General features: G+C 46.3%; 1 protein-coding gene and 1 pseudogene across 1 annotated transcript; both read left to right on the top strand.

Annotated features, from left to right (window-relative positions):
• Positions 1–8,891: 8,891 nt before the first annotated feature.
• On the top strand, positions 8,892–10,772 carry LOC136515517 (uncharacterized; annotated as a pseudogene).
• Positions 10,773–11,257: 485 nt separating this feature from the next.
• Positions 11,258–12,487, top strand: LOC136515518 (uncharacterized). Its single transcript, XM_066509083.1, has 2 exons — positions 11,258–11,855; positions 11,899–12,487. Exons 1-2 carry the CDS (start codon positions 11,258–11,260, stop codon positions 12,294–12,296), a joined length of 996 nt encoding a protein of 331 aa, XP_066365180.1. The 3' UTR covers positions 12,297–12,487.
• Positions 12,488–17,132: the final 4,645 nt, after the last annotated feature.

The following is a 17,132-nucleotide window of genomic DNA, read 5'->3' on the forward strand; positions in this document are numbered from 1 at the left end:
ATGCGACGTCGGATAAAGATGAACTTTATATGAAAATTGTCAACTTTCTAGTTTTGAGTTTTTTCATTTGAAGACGTTAAGATGCTCAAAAATAATATAAAATTTCAGTAGCATAATAATCGCGTACTAGTAGTTGTCGCATTAGAAAAATAATATCGTTTTTGTATCGTGTCAAATAAAGGTAATTTTTATATTAAAGTTATAGCTCTCGATGAGATATCGAAAGTTGATATAAAATGTATCTTCATTTGACACAATAAAAAACGATATTATTTTTCTAATGTGACAAATGGTAGTTCACCTTTTTAATGTTTCTGAAATTTTGTATTATTTTTTCATGCATCTTAACGAGCTCAAATTGAAAAACTCAAAACTATAAAGTTACAACTTTAATGTAAAAAAATATCTTTATTTAACAGCATACCGAAAAGATTATTCTCCTAAGGCCCCGTTTAGATTCAAAAATTTTTGGATTTTGGCTACTGTAGCACTTTCGTTTGTATTTGATAATTAGTGTCTAATTATGGACTAATTAGGTTCAAAAGTTTCGTCTCGCGATTTCTCACCCAACTGTGCAATTAGTTTTTTTTCGTCTATATTTAGTACTTCATGTATATGCCGCAAGATTTGATGTGACAGATACTGCATAAAATTTTTTGGAATCTAAACAAACTCGATAACCGCTGGTACGTGATTATTATCCTCACCGGGCATGCATTCATTTCTCATCGTGTCATCAGCTCGTGGTTTAGCCGCAGGCCAGCAGGCAGCAGCAATCAAAATGTGGTTGGGAGTAGCCAGCCGTTTAGCATGGCCCGTAATCCGTGGGCCGGGACGCGTGCGTGTGGCTGAAACGGAACGGCTGGTTGATTCGACGATCGTTGGGGTTGGCCGGTGGGGGGAACGCATGGCTCTGATTCATCCAATCCAACCACAGCTAGCTTTCGACGACTTGGACTATTAAGTGCTTTGATTTGTTTGTGCTGTCCATATACGATCGAGACTGTACACGGTACACACGTGCTACTGGTACGCGGCTTTCAGAATTAAAGAGCCGACCGTCAAGGGGAACGAGATCGCATCCAATCCAAGCAGGAGTTATGGAGTACTCCTAGTATGCCATGGCATGGTCAGGTATGGAAATGGAACGGCTGGTGGTGCTGCAACTAACGCAAATTCCTTCTTCCTCTGGCGTCTCGATCTGTCCGATATCCGACACGAGGCAATGCACCAATTGGCAATGACCCGTCGCTTTCTGGCCGGTACAGCCTCGTGGGAATCGACCCGGTGAATAGTGATGAACTGACTGCCTCTGCTAGCTCAGCATCCAGCCGACGACGAGCCTGTTCGCTTGCTCGTATTTGGCCGATAAGCCAGTATTTTTCTCTCACACTAAACCAGCTAATAGTACTTTCAGCTATGGTTGATCGAGTAACCTGGGGGATGTCCATGAGATCACTTATCTTGGTTGATCGAGTAAAATTAAAATTCTGCAAGCATAAATCAGATAAATGGTCTTTATTAGAATGCATCAGTACAGAAATCTCCAGGAAAATAGGTTAGTCGGACCAAACATACACTGTTAACTTTACGCCTTTTGAGACAAGGCTTGATGCATCCTTCAGCCATGTCTGATGATATATGTTTCCCGGGATCATCATCTGGTTATTGTCCATAATTACTTGCGGGAGTCCCCTACGTGCTTTCCGCTTTGATGCTTTAGGTGGTTGCTGCTGCTGTGTAAAAGAGCTAGCTCAAGTAAACAAGAACAAACTAAACAAGTAATCCATTTCCATACTATTTTCTAGATGTAATAAGGCTTGATAAATCATGTTTACCTTCATCTTCTGCTCCTCTGGTCCCCCCTGCAAGAGAACTTTCAGTAATTGCAGCAAGAGCCAGCGTGGAGCTCAAAAAATATAAACAAGTCTGCAGTGAAAGCTTTGGCATCCTGTTACTCAGCGGTGATAAATGTCGAAGGCTTCAGGTTCAGGTTAACTCTGCTGATGGCAACCAAATCAGAGTATCCATTCTTAAGAGACCAACATCGACGACATCACAGCGTCCCCCCAACGGCTACCTTCCCTAACAACCACAGCACACACACTGGGAGAGTGGCAAACCTTCTTTCCTTCTGCCTATCGTCCATAGCATGGCATGTGCCCTTGAATGTTCTTCTCTCCTTGCCTGAATGTTCTTCTCTGTCACCATTTATAATTCTGATTAAAGCGACAGTGACGGGAGTAGGATTGATAATAGACTGGACCCAAACAAAACTTGTGACCACCCTTGTGAGCTAAGAGATATCAGCTACTACTTCAGAGCTAAGAGATATCTCTTGAGGGGGAGAGCCAAGAAATATCCATTGAAAGCAGAAAATCAGTACTCCTAACCTACGAAACTTGTGACCAGTGAGTCAGTGACCACCCTTGTGAAACTTGCAAAAGAATCCTGCTGTACTTCCTCACACAGAAGGGGGAAATTTTCTCAATGAAAAACACTCCTGAAATCAGCAAGAAATTGGTAAAATGTCATTTGTTACACTTCAAGCTGCTAAACCCTAAACCCTAAACCCTAAAGCTGACCCTCTGAACTTCTAGCTGCTTTATTATGATATGACAGTTTGGTTTCTGCATCTGCACACCAGGACACAACACTTTCCGCACATGACGCCGGTCGCCGGGTCCTGATCCTACATCGTGCAAGAACCAAGAATTGGATAGCTCGAATCGACCTGATCCACTACAAATCCTCATCAGCCGCGGCTGACGGTGTTAGAAAGAGAGCAAACGCAACGCAGAGGACACAGGGTGTCCAAGAAGACCAGCAAGCAACGGCGTCCCAGGGGAGCTGAGAGCAGCCGGCCGGCTATGGCTTCCCGCCTTCTCTTCCTCCTCGCAACCTTGGCCCTCATCTTCGTCGCAGCCGCAGGGCAGGCGGGCAACAAGATCTTCGTCGCAGCCGCAGCTGCACGTTCTTCTTCGTCGTCTAGCCGGCGGCGAATCAGGCCCAGCTGCCAGCAATGCAGCAATGGGCACGTGTTTGTTGGGTTCCGACAGGAGTCCTACAACGCTTTTTGACCATACGCTGGCTGTAACACAGTCCGACCATGGCCAATGGTCAACCCACGACGTTTCTCTACTCTCTACCTACTACGAAGTACTGTCTCTTGACCGATTGATGAAGAATGTTCTCCGAGAAAAGAAAAGAAAAAAAGGGAGAAAGCGCGTGCTGAAGAGCCTCGCGCTGGAACGCTGCGGCGGGTTGCCGCAACAGGCAAACAACACTTCACCACCCGCTAGCCCACACCAAACACCCAGCAGGCCAGCACGCGTCCTTTTTTACGGCGCTGGCCACCTACCAAACGCCGGTCCAACCTGACATGTGGGACCCGTATTACAGTGAGTAGTACGTATGGACCTGAGAGGCTGAGAGTACAGGCAGGTTGTTGGTCAGGTGCAAAAGGAGAAGGCCAGAAGGGGCTGGTGCGCCCGCCATGGCTGGACTTCAGTTAAGCCCTGCCCAAGGCGCACCTGCGCAGTACGCACAAACCAGCCAGGCTAATCAATCACACAGCTCCTAAGTTCTTTTTTTTTAAAAGAAGAAGAAGCACACAACTTCTGCTAATTTCTCTATGAATAACGTGTGGGCTCATGTGCCAATCGTGGCACACTTCCATAGTTTCAAAAAAATATTTTTTGCCAGAGTTTGGGTTTGTTTAGTTGGCGAAATTTTTGGCGAAATGGTATTGTAGCACTTTCGTTGTTATTTGGTAATTAGTGTCCAATCATAGTCTAATTAGGCTTAAAAGATTCGTCTCATGAATTTCGTCTAAACTGTGTAATTAGTTTTATTTTTTATTTATATTTAATGCTTCATGCATGCGTCTAAAGATTCGATGTGACGGGAAATCTTGAAAATTTTTGCAAAATGGAAGGGAACTAAACGGCACCTTACTAGTAGTGGCGGAGATCTCTGTAACTACTGCTCTTTTTTTAAGCTGTCTAGTCAGCACTTGAGTGTTCTCCCACTGATCCGCACACCCATTGGGATCGTTTGCCTGAGGATGTTGGAAGGAGAACCTAGGTGCAGTACACCCTCAACTGCAATGCCATCATCTCCAAGGCAATGCAGCTCCTCACGAGCCCTTACAACCATCTCACTAAATGAAGGCATATCATTGAATAGCACAGGCACGTTTTGCATGTCAACAAACTCAACATATCTATAGCGATCATATTTAACGGTGCCTCCATGATATATGGTCACTAGGTTGTCCATCTAGTTTAAACACATAACGAAACACATGTGCTTTAGTCCAAATTAGACGATAGATAGTACCTAACAAGTACTTTCTAACTACAAACTAAGTAAATAAAATAATAACTACATACATAAATACAATGTACTAACTAAATAGCTAGGTCATATTTAGTTAACTAAATATGTAACTACCTATCTAAGTAGCTATCTAACTATATCTATGTACCTATGTATCTATGTTTCTATCTATATACATATATATCTCACTAGATCACTAACTAAATCAACTACCTAAGTCATCACATTAACTAGTAAATAACAAATGCCAAAACTACTACACTACAATCAAAACTAACTAAGTACGCACATTGTAAATTCACAATTTTTACCTATCCGACGATGGAGTCGCGGACGTCGGGCGTGGGTCCTGCCGACGAGGCGGGCCGGCAGTGCACGGCGGGGCGCTGCAGGTGCCGGGGCCGACGGGGGCGCGTCCGATGACGGCGGTGGCGCGGGGTGCCCGGCGCTCCGAGCGGCGAGGTCGGCTCGGCGGGCGCGGCCGAGGCTGGCGGTGGGGGGCTGCACGGTCACGGTCACGGCACCGGCGCGGCGGGGCGTGGCCTAGCCGGCCGCGGGCGCGGGCGACACGTCGGGTCCGGCGAGGGCGCGGCGGTCCAGCGAGGCCACGGGGTCCGACGGTCCGGCGGGGGCGCGGGGCACGGCGCGGTGCGGGCGGGCGGGCACGGGACGGGCGCGAGGAACGGCGAGGGGACTGGCGCGGGCGTGGGGCGCGGCGAGGGAGATGGCGCGCGGGCACCAGTGGCCGCGTGCGGGAGAGGGCGCGGGCGGCGGCGGTGGTTTGGCACTCGGGCGAGGGAAAAGCGAGAGAGAGAGAGAGAGGGAGAGGAGAGAAAGGATTGGGACCCATACGTAAGGCAGGCTCGGCGCCGGTCACCCTGGCGCCAAGATTTACGGCGCCGATCTCGGCGCCAAGATCTACGGCGCCGAGCTTAGCGCCAGGGTGACTAGCGCCGAGCTTCCCTGCCATGTCACCGCCACGTTGGATTCGAGCCCAAGAGCTCGACGCCAGGGACGCTGGTGCCGATACGTGTTAGCTTGGCGCCAGCAACGATGGCGCCGAGCTAAGGATACAAATTTTGAAATCTTTACTCCAGGGACATATTTGTGAAAATTTTTCAAAAAAGGGCTAAAAAAGAAAAAAAAACGAGCGCGGATGCGGCAACCTTTTTTTCGCCCGATTGTCCGCTTCCACGGTGAGCTCTAGCCATGGCGCCCTAGTCCTAACTTGGCCCGGTTGCCTCCACAGCTGCCAGGTCCCCTAACCCCCCGGCCACCGTCCCCATCGCCTGGACGACATGTCTCTCCCGGCCGACCCCTTCTAAGCCCGCCGGAGTTGGGAGAAGAGGGGGAGAAGCCATAGAGGGAGAAGAATGAGAGGAAGGGAAAATCGAGTGCTGATGGGGCTAAACAACCGAGCTTTGTTTAGCAATTTTCTATTTTTTCTTCTTTCTTCCCTCTAGAGGATCAACACAAATGCGTACAACTACGTGGTTTCCGCTAGTGTATGTGAGCCTTACTATGTGATGTGCTCTGTTTAGAACAAAAACATGTTTGTTTCCCTTTTCAACAGCGCAAAGAAGCCGCGAGGATCGACTGGACGGAACGAGACTTGGCGCATTGTCTTCCTCGATCCGCTACTCCGCTAGGTACGATTTGTTTTTCCATTGTTATTAAGGCCACATTTGGATCATCTAAATAAAGATTGTTATAAGCTGCCTTGTGGACCGAGATACTCTGTTTTACAACATGTTAATAAATTGTAGGTGTAGAAGCATCGCGGCGTGTGTCCTGGTAGCCGGCTTCAAATGCGTGCCGGCCGCATTTGTCCTGGTAGCATCGCGGCGTGTTTTTCCATTGTTAACGGCTGGTTGATTCGACGATCGTTGGGGTTGGCCGGTTGGGGGAACGCATGGCTCTGATTCATCCAACCACAACTAGCTTTCGACGACTTGGACTATTAAGTGCTTTGATTTGTTTGTGCTGTCCGTATACGATCGAGAACTGTACACGGTACACACGTACTACTGGTACGCGGCTTTCAGAATTAAAGAGCCGACCGTCAAGGGGAACGAGATCGCATCCAATCCAAGCAGGAGTTAGGGAGTACTCCTAGTAGGCAATGGCATGGTCAGGTATGGAAATGGAACGGCTGGTGGTGCTGCAACTAACGCAAATTCCTTCTTCCTCTGGCGTCTCGATCTGTCTGATATCCGACTCCTTCCGACACGAGGCAACGCACCAATTGGCAAATGCCCCGTCGCTTTCTGGCCGGTACAGCCTCGTGGGAATCGACCCGGTGACTAGTGATGAACTGACTGCCTCTGCTGGCTCAGCATCCACAGCCGACGACCTACTGCACGTTCTTTTTGACCATACGCTGGCTGTAACACAGTCCGGCCATGGCCAATGGTCAACCCACGACGTTTCTCTACTCTCTACCTACTACGAAGTACTGTTTCTTGACCGATTGATGAAGGATGTTCTCCGAGAAAAGAAAAAAAAAGGGAGAAAGCGCGTGCTGAAGAGCCTCGCGCTGGAACGCTGCGGCGGGTTGCCGCAACAGGCAAACAACACTTCACCACCCGCCAGCCCACACCAAACACCCAGCAGGCCAGCACGCGTCCTTTTTACGGCGATGGCCACCTACCAAACGCCGGTCCAACCTGACATGTGGGACCCGTATTGCAGTGAGTAGTAAGTTTGGACCTGAGAGGCTGAGAGTACAGGCAGGTTGTTGGTGAGGTGCAAAAGGAGAAGGAGCTGGTGCGCCCGGCATGGCTGGACTTCAGTTAAGCCCTGCCCAAGGCGCACCTGCGCAGTACGCACAAACCAGCCAGGCTAATCAATCACACAGCTCCTAAGTTCTTTTTTTTTTAAAAAAAAGAAGCACACAACTTCTGCTAATTTCTCTATAAATAACGTGTGGGCTCATGTGCCAATCGTGGCACACTTCCATAGTTTCAAAAAAATATTTTTTGCCAGAGTTACTAGTAGTGGCGGAGATCTATGTAACTACTCTTCCTCCCTTTTTTAAGCTGTCTAGTCAGCACTCGAGTGTTCCACACTCAATTTTTTCCTTCCTTTACTGTTAATCTTTTTCCTCGCCCCCGCCCCCGCCACCGCCACCGTGGCTATGGCTGTGGCTGCGGCTGCGGCCGTGGAGCTCCACGAAACCCTAGAGCGGACGTGGCAACCTCCTTCTTTGCCCGATCGTCGGCTTCCACGGCGAGCTCTAGCCATGGCGCCCCAGCCCCGACTTGGCCCGGCTGCCCCAGGGCCCCTAACCCCTCGGCCACCGTCCCCACCGCCTGAACGACATGTCTCTCCCAGCCGACCCCTTCTAAGCCCGTCGGAGTTGGGAGAAGAGGGGGAGAAGCCAGAGAGGGAGAAGAATGAGAGGAAGAGAAAATTGAGTGCTAAAATGGGGCTAAACAACCGAGGTTTGTTTAGCAATTTTCTTTTTTTTCTTCTCTTCTTTCTTCTCTCTAGACGATCAACACAAATGCCTACAACTATGTGGTTTCTGCTAGTGTATGTGAGCCTTACTATGTGCTGTGCTATGTTTAGAACAAAAACATGTTTGTTTCCCTTTTCAACAGCACAAAGAAGCCGCGAGGATCAACTGGACGGAATGAGACTTGGCATCGTCTTCCTCGATCCGCTACTCCGCTAGGTACGATTTGTTTTTCCATTGTTATTAAGGCCACATTTGGATCGTCTAAATAAAGATTGTTATAAGCTGCCATGTGGATCCAGATACTCTGAGCCTGTTTGGCCGGGCTCCGAGCAGCTCCGGCTCTTCCCCTGACACTGTTCACTGGCGGAGCCGTTTTTCTCTCTCACTAACAGCGCCGGAGCCGGAGAAGCTCGTTTTTTAGCTCCTCCGGCTCTAGCTCCTGCGCGTTACAGTTGCGCTACAGTGTGGGAGCCAGAGCCGATGAGAGCCCGGCCAAACGCGGCCTCTGTTTTACAACATGTTAATAAATTGTAGGTGTAGAAGCATCGCGGCGTGTGTCCTGGTAGCTGGCTTCAAATGCGTGCCAGCCAGCGTTCCTGCTGCAACCAATATGTGGCCGTGCGTGCGCGCCCAATCGTGGTCTGGTAGTTAATTAATGCCACGGTTGTGGGTGTTCCCGTACCCGTGGTTAAGGAATGGATAGATTAGTGAGTCTCTAAGGCCAGTCTCAATGGGGATTTCATGGGGATGTCAAGCACATTAATTAGATGACACATCAGCAAAAAAGAGAATCTATGCATGAAACAAGGAGGAGAGAGAAGCAAATCGTTTCGTGGCCACGACACGAGCATGCGCTGTTACCAAGTCCTCGGTAAAGCTGTGATACTCGCGTTGAGGGGGTCATCGTTTCATTCTTCGATCCCGTGCGGCCGGTCTCCCTCCACGCGCGCGGCGCCGCCCCGATTCCTGCCTCCTTCATCCTTCCCGCCCTCTCCCGCCTCCGCCTAATCCTTCCCGCGCTCTCCACCTCCGCCCATTGCTTCGAGCCCCCTACTTCCAAGCAGCGCCGAGCTACATCCAAGCAGCGCCGATGGATCCAGCGCCCCATGAGAGCTCCGGGCGGCGTTCATCCGGCAGAGGAGGGAAGGGACACGCGGGCAGGCCGGAAGGGAAGGGACACGGGGGCAAGCGGCTGGGCATGAAGACGGCGTCACCGGTGCTGCTGCCGCTACCACCTCCTCCATCTTCGTCACTGGTGCCGACGCCGCCGAGGTCAACTTCCGCCCCAGCGCCACCACTGGTTCCGCCACCGCCGAGCTCTGCCCCTGCTACGCCGACTGTGTCACCACGACCACCGCAAGGAGCGGGATGGGGGCCATGCTCCCAAATTTTCCATCTCAACATGGAAACCAGCAAGGCCCAAATCTATGGTATGTGTTCATTTAGATCTATGCAAGTAGTTCATCGATTTTCAATCTGTGCAAATATAGTTCAAATGATGTTTACAGATGCCTTGAATTAGTTGATTTTGATCCCTGCAAGTGGTTGAACTGAATACAAGTGATGCTATGTTGCCTGCCAAGATATATGCACTGTGTTTTTGTCTTTTCGAAAAGCACTTGTGATGCTATGTTCCCAAATTTACAGCACTTGTGATGCTATGTTCCCAAACTAACCTTAGTCATATATGATTCCCTGGTTTTCTTTTTTGAAGTGGTTAAAACAATCTTTTAGCATGGGATCTGCACTTGTAGACTTTATAATGCAAATTTAGCCTTAGTCATACATGATTCCCTGGTTTTCACATGGATCTGCAATTGCAGACTTTATAATGCAAATTTAGCCGCTTGCCTTGATTAATGGGTGACTGCTAAAAGTTCTAGCATGGGATGCAAAGTCTCTACACTATTCTGTTTTTTTAATTGTGTGAAAATGCCAGGGTTCGTCCACCAGGTGGTTATCTAAATTTACTTCAACAACCACAGTATCCACCGCAGCCACACATGCAAGGAGAAAATTTTCATTTAGTTGGTCAGGCTATGAGCTTCAACCCAATATCCCCCCCCCCCCCCCCCCCCCCACCACCACCAAGTGCCTATGGAACAGAAACATCCCAAGCTGTGAAACAAGGCAATTCAACAAAGGAAACTGTGAATATTGACATTGAGGAAGGGGATAATAGTGAGGCAAATATTGTAGTAAAGAAAAGATATTGGTCACATGAAGAGGAAGAGAGACTGGTAATCACTTATTAGTTTTGTATTTTGCTTTTTGTAGGCAAGTGTTTGGTACAATACTTGATTTGTTCATATTTTTTTATTTTGTATTTTATAGGCCAGTGCTTGGTTGAATGCTTCTAAAGACCCAATTCATGGGAATGACAAGAGAGGTGACACATTTTGGAAGGAAGTCACTGATGTGTTTAACAAGAAAGGGAATGGGAAGCGTAGAAGGGAAATAAATCAATTGAAGGTTCACTGGTCACGCCTCAAGTCATCGATCAGTGATTTCAAACAGGTTTGGAAAGCCTTTTCCATTGGTGCATTGGTGGAAGATACTAAAAAGAAGAGCCCAAATGGTGTGCACAGTTTCAGACGGAGAGAGATAAGACCAAAATAGTTGATATTCCAGAAGAAACTCATGTCCCATTGGTAGAGAAGCAGCAAAGGCTGAGCGCAATGGAAAGCGCAAGAAGGAAAATGTTATTGAAGGAATTGTCATCCTTGGGGACAACATTGAGAAAATTATCAAGGTGCAGCAAGATCGGAAGGTGAAGCGCGAAAAGGTCACGGAAGCACAGATTCAGATATCAAATGCAAATTTGAAGGCAGCAAAAGAGCAAAAGGAAGCAAAGATGTTTGAGGTCTACAATTCCCTACTTAATCAAGATACAAGTCACATGTCTAAAGATCAAAAGGCTAGCCGAGACAAGGCATTACGCAAGCTTGAGGAAAAGTTGTTTGCTGACTAAGTTTAGTTCTCAAATCTGTCTACTCCACAGCCTGAATGCTACTGCATAGCCTGAATGATCAGTTCATTATTTTGTGAATGCAGCACTTTAGTGTGAATGCAGCACTTTAGTTCATTAATCTGTCTAGGCAGCACTATATATGTGCGAATGCAGCCCTATATATATGTGAATGCTGCACTTGCTAGGCAACACTATATATGCGTGAATGCAGCCCTATATATGTGTGAATGCTGCACTTGCTAGGCAGCCTGAATGCTACTGCTGCATATGAACCTATATATACACAGAAAGGCCTTCTCTCTTTTCCTCATACGAAGGCCTTCTCTCTTTTCCTCACATGAAGGCCTTCTCTCTTTCTCATTCTTCTGCCATCGAGTTCTACGGATCCCAGTGCACAACTTTGAGGTAACTTAATTTCTTTGAACTTTCTGCGCCGTCTCTTTTTCTCACCTCTTGTATTCACTACTTTTTTCTCTTCTGCAAAGATGTCTGAGCAAAATGACAACCCTAATGGAAGTCACAATCCTCTTTACTCGTTGGATGAGTTCCTTGCTGAGGATCAGATCGTAGATGATGTTCTCAATGAAGCCACGGTGGTCATACAGTCCACTATCGAAGGTCTTCAAAAAGAAGCTTTTGACCATCGATTCCATCCGAGGAAGCACATCAAGAGGCCACGAGAGGAAGCACATAAAAAACTAGTGAATGATTATTTCTCAGAAAATCCTCTTTATCCTTCCAATATTTTTCGTCGAAGATTTCATATGTCTACGCCACTTTTTCTTCGCATCGTTGAGGCATTAGGCCAATGGTCTAATTATTTTACTCAAAGGGTGGATGCTGTTAATCGGCAAGGGCTCAGTCCACTACAAAAGTGTACTGCAGCTATTCGCCAATTGGCTACTGGTAGTGCTATAGATGAACTAGATGAATACTTGAAGATAGGAGAGACTACTGCAATGGAGGCAATGAAGAATTTTGTCAAAGGTGTTAGAGATGTATTTGGTGAGAGATATCTGAGGCGCCCCACTATGGAAGATACTGAACGTCTACTCAAACTTGGTGAGAGACGAGGTTTTCCTGGTATGTTTGGCAGCATTGACTGCATGCATTGGCAATGGGAAAGATCCAAATGCATGGAAGGGTCAGTTCACTCGTGGTGATCAAAAAGTGCCGACGCTAATTCTTGAGGCTGTGGCATCACATGATCTTTGGATTTGGCATGCATTCTTTGGAGTAGCGGGTTCTAACAATGATATTAATGTTTTGAACCAATCTACTCTATTTATCAATGAGCTAAAAGGACAAGCTCCTAGAGTCCAGTACATGGTAAATGGGAATCAACACAACACTGGGTATTTTCTTGCTGATGGAATATACCCTGAATGGACAATATTTGTTAAGTCAATACGACTCCCTATCACTAACAAGGAGAAGTTGTATGCACAGGAACAAGAAGGGGCAAGAAAGGATATCGAGAGAGCCTTTGGTGTACTGCAGCGTCGATTTTGCATCTTAAAATGACCAGCTCGTCTATATGACCGAGATGTACTTCGTGATGTTGTGCTAGCTTGCATCATACTTCACAATATGATAGTTGAAGATGAGAAGGAAGAGGACATTATTGAAGAAAATCTAGACCTAAATGTGGCTCCTAGTTCATCAACCGTTCAAGAACCGGAATTCTCTCCTGATCAGAATGTTCCGTTAGAGAGAGCTTTAGAAAAAGATACTTCTATTCGAGATCGATCGGCTCATCGCCGACTTAAGAATGATTTGGTGGAACATATTTGGAATAAGTTTGGTGGTCGTGCACATATATCTGGTACTTGTGACTATCTTTTGCATTATTGGTTATCTATTGTAGTTAGTTACGTACCTTAAGAATTTAACTGCATATCATCTGTATTTTATATGTGATATCTGTGATCTCATCCTGCACTACTAAATGTCTTCTGACTGTAACCTTCAGAGAAAGGCTGAGAGCTCATGCTGAACTGTTTTTTGTTTCTGCAGGATGAAAGCAACTATGTGAAACCTATGGGGTGCAGATGTCTGTCTTGTGAGAAGAACCAGTGAGAGGCCGTGTGAAAGGCTGAAGGCTATCTGAACTTTTTTTTAACTATCTTAGTTCCAGTGATGAATCATCTTGGTTATCTATGTGTTCCAGTGAATCATCCTGTTGTCTGTCACTTTGGAATATGCAGTGCTGTAGTTGTCTTACTTCATATGCAGTCCTGTTATTCCGATTATCTGAACATGCGTATGCAGTCCTAGTATTCCAGTTTATCTTATTTCTGTGTGTGAATGACTACACGAGCAATGGGTGCATATGATCCCATCATTCTACAACAATTAAATGCTTTACTTAGTTTTGGAATCGGTGAAATGAAACCCTGCATTGTGAAGGCTAGTTTCATTCATTGTTTCATCCCGCTTTAGCTGATGTGGCGTTTTGGAAACCGTGTAGTGAAACTCAGCATTGAGACTGGCCTAATAGCCAGCTATTTGGCCACAGACATAGATAGAAAAAAAGTAGGGAACAGAGTAGTCATTAGCGACGCACAAATAACTGATCTATTTGACGTAGTCTAAGAATTTGAGAAAGAAACGTATGAGTCCAATAGTATATAAAAAAATAAAAATGTATAAAACAGTATTTGTTTTTGTCTCTTACTTTCATATAAGCTAGGTACGTAGCTAACACCGTTGTAGACGCCCTGAGAGTTTGTGTGGCTCGTATCAACCCAGGAATAATACATGGCGGGTTCAGTGGTTAGCTGCTGCTGGTGGTGGTCCAGTGAAAAAAAAGGCGAACCGTAAGGTTTTCTAGGCGAACGTCGAGCCGTTGTTTGCAAGTTAATTAAGCGCAGCCGTTGGCTTGTCCATGTGCTTGGGTCTTCAGAATGGATGGTTGCCATTGCCATCATCACTGGTCCTCGGAGCGATCGATTAGCCCACGACCGATTCCAGCCATCGCCAGGGCAAAGGCATCGAACGAGGATCCAGGATCCACCGGACATAGCTTCTTCCGGTCAACTAACGGAAATACCCGACAACAGAAACAACGACAATAATAATATCCTCAAATCAAGAGGAAAAAAAGAAGGGAAACATGCAAAAGTATATGTATGAGTCGTACGTGTTGGTTGAGGTCCGACAGAATCAAAGCTTCTCACCCTTGTCCTTGTACACGTAGCTACTCTCTTCATCCCTAAATAACTGTCGCTGTTGATGTGCGTATCGTAATTTTGATTCGATTTGTAAAAAAGCGTGTAACATTTGTATCTCTAAATAAATTTATTAAAAAACTATATTCAAAGATTTTTTCAATGATACTAATTATGTACCATAATTATTAATATTTTTTAATATATATTTAGTCAAAGTTATTTCTTGAAAAGTAAAAACGACAGATATTTAGGTATAGAGGAGTATATGGCAACAGGTGTGCACGTACAGAGTACTGCGTTTCCAACCTGACTTTGGTTGTGTCAGGGTGGGTTTGAACATTGACAAGGTGCGTAATACCGTTGCCAAGAGATGGGGCTGCCTGAAAGCTGTTTCTTATGACCAAAGTGCCGACGTGATGGCCACGGGGCCACCTAATGTTCCGGAGAGATGTTGTGCTTGGTCAACAGGCCGGCTTGCAAATGTGATTACGCATGCATGCACGTAGTAATCCACGAGTCAGAACTCAGAACGAAGGAGCGTCTTCGTACGTCATCAGATGTGTCATCGGAGCCTCCAGTGGTCCAGCCCCGCCGGAAGGTTCGCCGATGGAGTGGAGACGAAGTGCAGCGGATGAATAAGCAGCCCATCGGGGACACACACATGGCCTTTTACAGTTACGACGATGGCAAACGCTGACCAGCCCCAATTCCACTTCCACCCGTCGTGATCTTGGTAGATCGGTCAGGTGGAAACGAAGATGGCTCCACACAGACACATCAGAGACAGTACAGCCGAGGTCAAAAGCTCAAACGGCGCTGACCGGGCAGCTTGGGCCGGGGTTGGCATTTTCAGAGGGGTCTCCACTTCCCACTGGGAGACCACGAATAAGCAGCCCCGAGAACACTCATCAGCTCGTTTGGATCCATGGACTAACAGTTGCTAAAGTTGAGTCCTTTAGAATCCAAACAGGTGCACTAGTTGATGGACTAAAATTTAGCTAAGATCTAGACTAGTTGTTAGATCACTGTTCCATCCAACCTAGCTATCTCGACTAATTTTTTTTACCGATCAGCAAAATGACGCCTCGTACCCCCAGGTAACCACATCCGCTCAGTTGCTTGCTCCCCCGAATTTTTTACTTTTTAGCCTTTTTTTTGAAAGTTTTTTCATAATAGATCCCTGGAGGAAAGATTTCAGAATCTAGACTCTTAGCTTGGCGCCATCGATGCTGGCGCCGAGCTAACACGTCTCGGCGCCAGCGTCTCTGGCGCCGAGCTCCTAGGCTCGAAGCGGACGTGGAAGGTGACATGGTAGGAAGCTCGCGCCAGTCACCCTGGCGTCGAGCTCGGCGCCGTAGATCTTGGCGCCGAGCCTTTATTTTAACCCCGCCCCAACCTTCGTGCCCGAGCGTTCTTCCTCTTCTTTCTCCTCCCTCTCGGGTTTTTTCTCTCCCCACTTCACACTAACTCACGAATAGGCATATTGGACCTGAGAACTTTGATTTGATCCATAAATCTTTGAGAGCAAGGTATCCTCGCTCCCCTTCTAGTTTTTTTTCGCATCGATTCGGTATATATTAGTCGGATTTTTGAACTTAAGAATCATCATTACTTAGGGTTTCATTCTATCCCTCAATATATGTATTATACAACCGTAGGATGATGCCAAGGCGTGAAAAAGCTAGCAAACCTAGGCGCATGTAGTTATGTTATGGGTTCATTGTTGCGCATCAAATGGAAAACCCTGGGTTTAGGGTTTAATGTTATTTGCTTTCGGTTCTTAGAACGAAATTGGTTGTATTGTAGTTATGGTTCGCATTGATATTTATTTGTGATGTTTTGATTTTTGTTCGTTAAATTACATCCATTTTGTTAGATGCAAGAAATGTTTTGGGAGGAGTTTTGGCGAAAACGGGGTCGTCCTCAAGAATTATACCCCGACGCGTCTAGCAAAGATGCCCCCGTCCCTCCTGACCTCCCTGTCCCTAACTGTGACAGTGGTTTCCTGACCCATGTTTTTCAATCGAAACATCTAGACACAGCGGCACGTTGCTTCTACACATGCAGTCGTTTTAATGTAAGAAATTATTTTCACTATCCTTTTTATTTATTTGTGTAAGTATGCTACTAATATTTTATTGGAATCTCGTTGTGTAGGACCATGAGAGATGTTTTTTCTTTCAGTGGATCGACGGTGTAGACAAGTTTGATCCTTGGAACCTCCTTTTCGACAATTGGTTAAGAGGAAGACATCCACGTGAGCACTTCAAGCGGTGGGTTCCACCCCCAACCCTCCGCTAATGATGGCTGAGGAGAAGCAACTAGCCACAGTTAGACGACTCAAGGAACCTCCTCTGTGTGATTGTGGAGATCGAGCTGTGATAAACCCTAAGAATACGTTGGAGTTTATGTGTCCAAACAAGCATGGAGTAAGTGCAAAGTGTATGTGTTGAAATATTGAGCTATATGTGTTCATGTACTAATGTCTCCTTATTTAGGTGTTTTTAATGGCGAAGTGTCATTTCAAGGAGTGGTTGTATGGTCCTAAGAACCAATAGCCGGAAGAACCACGAAAGGTTAAAGAAAAGAAGAAAGAAAGGGTAATTTACAAAGCACCTCCTGTCATGTGCGAATGTGGTGTTAAATCCAACTATGGCCTAGTCCCTTCGGAGCTTGGAATATGCCATTATTACGGCCATATGGTTGAGTATGATGAGGTTAGTTATTTTTGTGGTAAACATGAAATCGTATTTTGTTTCTTTTGCTAAGACATATATGATATAATTTTTTGTTTGAACAGAGCACTAGGAAATGCATGTGGGAATGTTATGATGGCCAAGCTAAGTTCTTGGATGAACTGAAGAAAATGCAAGTAATTGCACGGAAGAGGGGATATGGATCTGACTACGTCAACCTATTCGTTAAACATCAGAAAGAAAAGATGCGTGAGTTTGCTAGACAACGCGGTATTTGTAACCCGATCGATGTTGGGCTTAACAAATGGGGATTGGAGAGACGGATGATGTTAGAGGAGGAAAGGGCAAGGAATGAGGAAAGGGAGGAGACAAGAGTATAGATGCAAGTCTTGAACAAGCATGTTGTTGCATTATGTGCCAGTGAGTGCTTGAAAGCCTTTTTTTTGTTGCCTGATTTTAAATGTAATATAGTCGCGTTGTTAACTGATTGC

This window comes from Miscanthus floridulus, chromosome 17 (assembly GCF_019320115.1).
Source record: "Miscanthus floridulus cultivar M001 chromosome 17, ASM1932011v1, whole genome shotgun sequence".
In the NCBI taxonomy this organism is placed as follows: domain Eukaryota; kingdom Viridiplantae; phylum Streptophyta; class Magnoliopsida; order Poales; family Poaceae; genus Miscanthus; species Miscanthus floridulus.

What these genes read in the sequence shown, in the direction of transcription:
- LOC136515518 (XM_066509083.1), top strand. Translation starts at nt 11,258, where the DNA reads ATGTCTGAGCAAAATGACAACCCTAATGGAAGTCACAATCCTCTTTAC. An exon ending in TGAGAGACGAGGTTTTCCTG is followed by an intron (nt 11,856 to 11,898) that starts GTATGTTTGGCA and finishes GCAATGGGAAAG; the next exon opens with ATCCAAATGCATGGAAGGGT.